The sequence below is a fragment of the Solanum tuberosum genome, unplaced genomic scaffold, assembly GCF_000226075.1.
Source record: "Solanum tuberosum cultivar DM 1-3 516 R44 unplaced genomic scaffold, SolTub_3.0 scf00663, whole genome shotgun sequence".
Taxonomy (NCBI): Eukaryota; Viridiplantae; Streptophyta; class Magnoliopsida; order Solanales; family Solanaceae; genus Solanum; species Solanum tuberosum.
In genome coordinates, this window is record NW_006239592.1 from 49602 (window position 1) to 59436 (window position 9835).

A 9835-nucleotide genomic window follows, 5' to 3' on the forward strand; every position below is an offset into this window, starting at 1 on the left:
CAAATCCTCAACTTACTCTTCGCTCAAATCAACATCAATGATTATCGGTAAAGTGCGATCTTTCCCCAAGAATACATACCTCAAGTGGGATGGTAGAGCCTTGAGTTATAGTTTTGGAGACTCTTCTACAGAAGAATTTGCAGGTGGGGAGTCGCGATTCTTCATATCTAACTCCAATCTTTTTGGTTTGGAATGTAATTCAAACCTATCAAGTGAGGCAACTAATTCATCATAGTCTTCAATACCATCACCATGAAAATTCATCATTACCACTTCATGTGCATCAATACCCAACCTCTCTTCAATAGACACTACAGAAGATTGCTTTAAGATTGCTTTCCTGCTTCGTATACCTACATATATTAAAAGTCACCTCCTCATATTCAGTCGAAACTTCATGTGCCCTCTCTCCATATCGACTAAGGCACTCCCAGTAGCAAGAAATGGTCTCCCAAAGATAATGGGAACCTTAAAATCAACCTCACAATCAAGTATCATAAAATCCGCCGAAACGATAAATGACTCCACTTTCAAAAGTACATCTTGGAGAACACCAATGGGCTTCTTCGTAGTTCTATCGACCATGAGTAGACGCATCGCAGTCAGTTTTGGAACCCCTAAACACAACTTCTTGTAGATGGACAATGGCATCAAATTAATGTTGGCACATAAGTCACAAAAAGCTTTCGCAAAGTGTAACATCCCAATGGCACAAGGAATAGTGAAAGCTCCAAGATAATCTTTCTTTTGCACAAGTGACCTAGTAGCAATGGCACTACAGTGTTTCATCCTCTCATCATTCTCAAAACTAACAGCCCTCTTATTGGTCACCAAGTCTTTCATAAATTTTGTGTACCTAGGCATTTTCTCTAAAGATTCTATCAACGAAACATTGATGGACAGTTTCTTTAACATAGCTATGAACCTGCGGTATGTACCCTCTTCAGTCTTCTTCACCAGTCTCTGTGGGAATGGAGGTGGAGGTCTAGGCATAGGAACAACCTTTTGGGTCACCTCAACTTCCTTTTCAACACTATCTTTTGGGACTTCAGTAACCTCAATCTCATCGTCATCCTTCTCTATCACCCTTTCAACCTCAGACGACATGGGGGGATCAATGTTCTGCCTTCCTGCGCGAGTGGTGACTGTCATTCAATTCCCATTATTTTTTGGATTCTCGATGGTGTTGCTAGGAAGTGTGCCAGGCTGATGTGGATTTATAACTGGCTAAACTTCTACTCAAGTTTCTTAATCGACACTGCATGGGCATCAACTTTTTGACTAATTCCAAACTAGTTATTTCGCATCTCCTTCACATTCTCATGAATTGTATCAAATTTCTTCATCATCTTTTGCATCATATCCTCAATTCGTGAGATAGTGTTACTAGATTCTCTATTACTAGGAAGGACATAGGGACCAACCTTATCATTTTTGTTGCCATAGTTGTTCTGGTTGTAATTGTTATCACGATTATAGTTCTCTTCCCGGACATAGTTACCCTCACGGTTGTAGCCTCCACAGTCCGACCTTTGTTTCCTTGACCTTTGTGCCAATTATCCAAGTTGAATCCTTGGGTGTTGGTTCGGAAACCTCCCGTCTAATAATTCACCAAATTCACATTCTCCTCATAGTAGTACTCCTCAACTGGTGGTGGTGGAGGTCTAGTCAGATAATTCACAACATTCACTTTTTATGCACTACCACACATGTTTTAGTACCAAACCCAATTATGTCCTCATGTAGGCCATCTCTTTTTGAATGTCATCATTATCTTTGTTGGGTGCAGTCTGGACCGCGAACGTGCTCTTACAAGTATTTGACTTTCTACTGCTCGAGGTGCACTCACAACATGATCCTTCGGCAATAGTATCAAGGACAACTCTTCCATTGTTATCTTTCCCTCTATAGAAATACTCCTTCAACGACTCATCAAAAATGCGGTGATTTGGAACATTTCTGATGAACCCAGTGAACATATCCAAAGAACTGTTGATTAAGACTCTTGGTAGTGTTGCTAAGTTGTTCAATTTATCCTTATGAGTTAGCTTTTTGGACACCGGAAAGTACCTTATTGTGAACACCTTGTGCATTTGGTCCCATTTCTCGATCAAGTTATATGGTAGCTCAGAAAACCACACCATAACATCACCAGTTAATGAAAGTGAGAAGACCCTCAGACCTATGACATCCATATCTAAGTCTGGTTTCCCAACACAACTCTTTCAAACAATGTACAATTTAGCCATATGAGCGTAGGGATCCTCCGAAGCCAACCCATCAAATAACCCTCTCGATGTAAGCATGTGTATCAGACTACTGGTTACCACAAATATATGACCTGGAGGTAGAGGAGGGAAAACAATAGGTTCATCTGATCCGATTGCATCATAATCAGCCCTGTAGTGTCACGAAACCTCGGTACTGGTGGATTTTGTACCCTTTCGACATTTCTGTTTACAAGATAACCATGAATCTAAGCAGGCACATTAATGACTCCAGGCTGTTGGAACCCAGCTCCATCTCCTTGACCCTCTTCATCTGGATTATTTTGTACCCCTTATTTATTATTTTTTCTTAAAGTGTTATTTAACTCTGGATCGTAAGGGTTCAAGGGTTCGGCTCGACTCCGTGTACTTGTCATACACTGGAGCAAAATCTTCTAGAAAACAAAAACAAAACTAAAACGTAAAAACATGAAATATTAGACTAAAGTTCAACAATGTAGTTAGTTTAATCTAAAAGCCTTGTTCCCCAACAGCTGCACAAAATTTAATACACTCAAAATACACCTCCCTAAAGAAGTATAAGCGATCGTTGTCAAATAAAGAACCCAACTTGTAGGTTGGGGTCGATCCCACTAGGAATATGGTCTAGACTTAAACTTAACTAACAATTATATCCGTTTAGTCAAATTATTTCCAAGAAAGTAAACCGGGGGGATTTTGTAATTAAGTAACAAATTATTATGCTTAAGTAACAAGTAGACAAGATTCAACCTTTGAGTTATCAATATGAGAAAGAAACTAGGGCTTATGTGTTCCCCAAAAGCTCTTAAAGCAATAATCCTAATAATAGTAATCTGTTCCTAGTGTTTAACATGCAAAGTTGGTAAGTTAGGTATCCCTAAGTGATTGGTCCTTCAAGAAGGGAATTTCACCATGTAACTTTGTCCGTCTATGGGTGTATGCTTTACTAACCCTTACCTTTACACCAGATTAGTCGGCATATCAAAGTAGTTTAGTTTTCACCCTCACTCCAATTGACATCAAACTATTAGATATCATCCACTAAGTCTCTGTTGTTTAATCCTTTTCTAATTCAATACCTCCTTGGTCTGGCAAGTAAGAACGAGGCGAGTTCCAACGCGTGCACTCGTTAAAAACACTTCTAAGCGAAAGGATTAACAATACATTCATGCACACTAGTCAAGAATTACTTAATTATTATTCATACTTTATTCATTGCTCATGATTCCCACAACCCTAGTTGTGGATATAGCTACTCACGCTTGAAAGATCACAATTCATGACTAGATTGGAAGAATTCATGAACTTACCTGTAGAATTGATGAAACCGGAAATATTCAATTAAATTTCAAACAGAAAATTGAATAAAACGAAATCTGAAAAGTTAATTGCGAAGAGTTTGCAAAATAATTCCTAAAGAACAAAAATTAGAAGTTTATAATAATGTCTAACACCCAAAAATGTGGTTTAAAACTCCAATTTGTAGAAAACAAATCATAACTTATAAGGGAAACAAAATAAGGAAATAAATTGCTGGAACGCAGTTTCTGTCTACGCCTTGACATACGGACCGTGGGTCGACCTATGGTACGTAGGTCCTCTTCCGTGGTTGAACACGTAGAAGAAGAAATCAGGTACTAGAACTTCAACTTTCATACCTCCAACGACGGATGTGTAGGACGGACCGTAAGTCGACCTACAGTCCATCATTTGCTCCGTGGAGCCACACTTGGTAAGACTTCCCTGATCTTCCACCTATGTTTGCCCACCTACAGTCCGTATATTGGACTACGGTCTGTCCTGTCAGTCTGTGGTTTGAGTTCTGAAACTTAACTTCCAGACCAAGACCTACGACTGCCCATCCACATCCCATCACTTGACCTAGGGTTCGTGGTTGGCCCCGTTGGTGGCCACTTCTGGACTTTTCATCTCGCATCTTCATCAACCGCATCCAAGCCTATTTCCTGCAAGATATATACACAAAACATTAGTTCGAATACAAAATAGCCCCAGACACACACAAACTCTCAGTGAAATGCATCAAAAATATTGTAAACTCATGGTATATCAGTCCACCCATAGCCCGTCAGAGTGGTCTCATCGTTGAGCAAAATTGGGCAGTTTTGGTGGTTAAGTTGAAGGGTACTTTAGGTCTTTCTGGTTTTAATTAGGATTAAGCGTTGTCATTTTACCCTAATCTAGACCACCTATATAACGAAGTTTTAGACCCCTAAAATAAGTCATTTAATTAATTCTTTCAACTCACCAAAAATAAACCCAATTCTCTCCCAAATACTATATCTCTTCTTTGTCCAAGCTAGGTCGAGTCCTCCAATCTTCAAAGATTTATGAGGGCTTTACAGGCAAGGTATGATAGCTCTTAATCCATGGACTTATTCCATCCATGGAGTCCCCTAGAACTCCCTAATTTGGGGAAGAATTCCCCCAATTCAATTTAGGGTTTCTTCATGTTGTGGGTTATGATGTATGTTGATCAAATTGCATTGATATTGCCTGTTTATGATCGAATTAGTAGTGAATCTTCTTTTTATGATGAAATTACATGTTTTCCATGCCTAACCCTTGTCTAGAAAGATGAAATTGAAGTATGTGGGTTTTGTGCTTTGAAAGGGGAAATTGAGGATTTAGAGATAGTCTTCTAAGATTGATGATATGTATAGTAATTGCTTGAGAGTAAAAGCATATAGACATGAATTGAATTAGATTAAAGTATATATGAAGGATAATGATTAGTAATGCTTGAGATTGAGCCTATATGATGAAATATGATTAGAATTGATTAAGAATGAAGCATGTGATTAGAATGTCTTGAGATTTAGGCATATGTGATGATTGTAAGAAGTAAAGCTTTGACATTGAGGCTTGTAGTTATGAATGTTGATTACTAGGGCTTTGAGAGTGAAGCTTATATAATAATGATACACTAGCAGATAGAATTGTTGTGGAAGGACTTTACCCACATAATCTATCTTATGAATGTATGAATGTGCAAGGCTTTCTCACATTGAATGATTCTAGGTGGAAAGGTCTGCTCACCTAAGATGAATCAAAGTATGTTAATTATGATAGCTTGAAGTTTTTATATGGTGTCCCTTCATGAATAAACTTGACTTTGTAAGATAAGACCATGCATGTTAGCTTCAGTAGTACATCTCATGGATAGCCTTGGATTGAGAAATTGTACCTTTCCTAAGGTTAGCTGGAACTAGCATGAGATTATGCTTGCATGATAGCATGACTTGGTCAGGCCAAACTGTTTCATTGGTAGGTTGGATTGAGCAATAGTACCCTTCCTTGAGTAGCTTGGACTTGCATAAAAGTGTGTTTTCCATGATAGCATGGTCTGGCATGATGAGGTGCTTTTCCTTGATAGCCTTGAATTGGTAAATAGTAACCATTCATGAGTAAAATATGTATTGAACTAGTAAAGAAGTACTTTTCCATGATTAGTAGATATAGCAAAAGAGGGACAAGTCCCTACTCAAAGTAGCATGTTTATGATGAATCAAGGTTACTTCAAAGAAGTATCGTAAAAATGTTTTTTTATATGAGATTTTCGTATATGATGTATGCTTAGCTTGGATTGTTGCTATAGTTTCCTTCCTTGATATGTTTGACTAAAGGTGAATGTTCCCTTTTCTATTAGAAATAAGCTAAGGATGAGATCAAAATATGACGAATATGAATGATAGCCTATACTAGTTTACTTGGCGTGGTTGAGATTTTGGGGTCTTATCCATGCATTGCACAAGTATGCTTGGAGGTTACTTATGAAGTGTTTCTCTTATATTATGTTGACCTAGATGCATTGATTATTCCTATGACTATTTTGTTATCTCTTATGCTTATGGCTTCTATCTTAGGCTTGCTAATGCTTATGTTATGCTCTTGATGACATTATGCTAGCTATCATATTTAGTACTTAATTGTACTAATGCCTACTATTTCCTACATTCTTATCAAAGGTAGGGTCCGGCGATATTGAGTTCGATCCCCGTGGCTAAGATCATAGTAGAGACAGGATTGAAGCTTTGGTAAGTCTTGATAGTATTTGAGGAGATAGCCACCATGTTCTTATGTTGTCTTTCATTTTATCTTTAGAACTATCTTATTGGTTGTTGATTAACATTTCAAAGACAATTCATCCAATTCTAAGTGTCAACGATCGTTAGTTAGTATATCACCCAACCAACTGTGTTGGGTCGATCCCACATAGAGTAGCTTTCTTTTGAATTCAAATACGAAAGTATGACGATGACCTTTGCAGCTGAGCAACACAACACTAATGAGTTTAACAATCAAATTTCAGGATGTTCTTACCAACCCACTTCAAATGATCAACAAGAAACAATCAGATAACTCGAAAACACTTGTGGGATTGACTAACCAACTGCCAAATTTAACTTAATGGGTGTTCATGATTACCGATAATGTTAATTCGTCGTGGGTAGAATGGACAATAAGTAAGGCAACTTTCTCTCGAACAATAACCTTATTTCGTTGAATTCTCTCGAACCTCAACACTACCCATAAGACGACCAGCCCATGTTCTTATCAAATCCACTCTTTCAAGCTAGATACAAAGACTGGATCATGGGTTTCACTTTCTTAAGCTGAAACCGTCATGACCCACTATTAAGGATGCCAAATTACTATGTTGGTTATGTACTTCTCTCTCGAGCAAGTACAAAACTCTGAAATCTATTGCACAAATTATGCAATAATGAAGTTAAACCACCATAATAATTCAGATGCGCTTCAAATTAACACTAAAAATCATTAATCGATAACACCCATTTAGTAAAATGCAATAATTGGTCACATTGTCCAACCCCAAGGTTAGGGTTTTAGCCAATCATAGTGAAAAGATGAAATTCAATACCTATCACGTTTTCCATAGCTGGGTAAATGAAATTTGAAAGTTAAAATTAACTAAAATCTTCTCTATTACAAAACCCAAATGAGAAAACCTTACTAAAATCACTTGGAATTAACAATGGTAGTGGTTTTTCTCTCAATCTTTTGTTCCTCACATTTTGTAAATGCTTTCTCTCTCATGCAAAAATCAATTTAAACAAAATCTGGTGTGACTTTTTTGGGGCCACTCGGTGAGGTAAGTCGGGCTTCGCTGACCGTTCGGCGACTCGCCGATTGTCCTTTTACCTCGCCTTCCTGCTTCACATCTTCTTCATTCGACCACTATAATTTTAGGTGAGCCAACTCAGGATCACCATTTCATTCCACTATGTGCCCTTCTGTCTTTTATCTCGCCCATCTGTGATTATCTGGGTCTCCATCGGTACTTTCAGTGACCTGGTCATCCATCGCAGATTCGGTCGGTGTCACATCGAGTGGAGCTGTTGCTTGCTGAAGTTATTCCTAATCTATCCTCAGTGTTGTGTAACTTTAGGCGGTAGAGGGGCAACTTGGCGAGTCGCTGAGTGACATCGGTGATCATCAGTTTTCGCTTGTGTTGACTTTATTTTCCATTTCTGTCCTAGCTTTGTTCCTCAATCCATATATATTAAAATAAATGATTTTACATCAATTATTAGCACAAAATAAGCATTTGAGGACCCTAAATCATTGTAACTATAGCCCTAAATGAGTCCAAATCTCGAACACATCAACACCCTCAACTTAAACTTTTGCTTGTCCTCAAGTAAGACTCAAGTTTCAGCAATTCAAAAGGGATGTCTCAAATAGTGCTACACAAGACTCAATCATGAATGCACACAACAAGACTCAACTTACCAATGGAAGGATCAATTGTTCACTCAAAGATTAAAGTTGTGACTCACTATTATCAAAGATTCTCAAGATCACAATACTTTCTTCAAATGCAAGTTCAAGCTCAACAAAAGGTACTCAAATGCCCTCCCACAAAGAATGATTCCATATTGACACATTATTTTACAATAATTTAAAGCTCCAGAATCACATAAAACTCACACTTACAAAGATGAACACATGCATGACTTCACCCATAGGTTTGCCCTTATTTTCCAACCAACATTCGTTTCAGCCCACTCAAGATCAAAATGGTCTTTTCAAGGCTTGTAATGGGGCTGAGTGTAAATGTATGGTCATTTAGGATCAGTGGCTGCTATACTCATGAAATGTGGTATGAACAACACTTTCTTTCCTTTTCTTCAACAGTTTTACTCAAGCTCAAAAGTCAGCCCATTATTCACTTCTCATGGAATACCAAACACCCCATTTCTTTTGCAATTTAACAACTTTATTTCAAAACTTTTTCGTTGTTTTTCTTTTTCTTTCCCCCTTTTTTTTGTATGGAGGGGTTCCATATTTTTCACAACCATGGATCAAAGGGGACTTCTTTTCACTTCTTGATTTACCTTCTCTTTACACCACACCCCTAACTTAGGCTTTTGGCCTAAGTTGACTATTCAAACAAGCCACACTTCAGGAGGATTATAGGTGAATGGATAAAGAGGGGTTACAATTTCATCAAGTTTCTTCCAAGAAACGGATAAGGCTCAAAGGGGGTTCAAGCAAAGTTCACACTTTCAAGGTAGGCTACAAGACATGTATAATGTCAAATTGTTTCACTCTTCAAAATTGTTGCCTAAAATCATTTCAAAAGCTTGCATCACTTAGTCAACCGGACCAACAGGGAAAATTCTAGGTGTTATCACACAAGGTTCACGGTAAGCTCATCACATAAGGCATTGGCACCAATGTCAAACAAGACTCCACACTTTCACTAGTGTGCAATGTTCATCACAAGAGACTTATTCGATGATCGGCTAGTTACAATGAGCTGCACAAAGTTCACACATTGTCTATGCAACTTCATTTGACCTCATTGTAGCCGTGCATTCATTTTTGTCCAATTGAGACGACTATTCAAGTCATCGGTATTGATCATAACCGATACTCAAATAAATAACTTTTCCAAACGAGCTAGGGGCATACTGACCAAACACACACCCCCACCAAAAGCATTATTTATTGTCCTCAATGTGATTAGAGAACAAACAATACCAAAATTGACAAATAACAATAAACTACTGATATGTAAATACGCAAAGCAAGGTGACAAGGAATCTTCACTAGGAGCCCATTTGCGGGAAGTTGTATCAGTTGCCGAACTACTCAGTGACTCGCCCACTGATCAGGGTATCACCGTTATTTCTAGTATGCACCACATTCAGGAAGGGGTGAAAGGGCATAGTTGAAAGAGTTCACCGAACCGGTCGGTGCTTTGCATAATGGACTTGCATCTTTGCCGAATGATCCATTGGGTTAGGCCATTAGAGCTAGGCAAAATGGCGGAGAAAATCGGGTCGCCCAATCACTTCGGTGAATCACCGAGTGACGAGGGTCCCGCCTAAAATTCTTGCATCGCAGCTCCATTTTCAAAGTTCAGAAGGCGGACTAGGTCGGGTTCACCAAACCGATCAGCGATCTGCCAATGGTTTCTTCACCTCGCACAATTGCTCGGACATACAAAATTAGCACACATTATTTGAAATACTAACACTTGGGTTTCCTCCCAAGAAGCGCCTTATTTAATGTCGTGGCACGACATGGAAATGCTC

The 9835-nt window shown here is 38.5% G+C and overlaps 1 protein-coding gene across 1 annotated transcript; it reads right to left on the bottom strand.

The window, feature by feature from the left end:
* Window positions 1–369: 369 nt before the first annotated feature.
* Window positions 370–1152, bottom strand: LOC107058857 (uncharacterized). Its single transcript, XM_015305049.1, has 2 exons — window positions 1015–1152; window positions 370–963 (listed from the first exon to the last, which is right to left on the bottom strand). Exons 1-2 carry the CDS (start codon window positions 1150–1152, stop codon window positions 370–372), a joined length of 732 nt encoding a protein of 243 aa, XP_015160535.1.
* Window positions 1153–9835: the final 8683 nt, after the last annotated feature.

Bases quoted from the DNA above. Each gene is read 5' to 3' on its own strand.
- LOC107058857 (XM_015305049.1), bottom strand. From the start codon at position 1,152: ATGACAGTCACCACTCGCGCAGGAAGGCAGAACATTGATCCCCCCATG. The intron at 964-1,014 runs GTGACCCAAAAG...CCATTCCCACAG, and splicing joins GTGTTGAAAAGGAAGTTGAG to AGACTGGTGAAGAAGACTGA.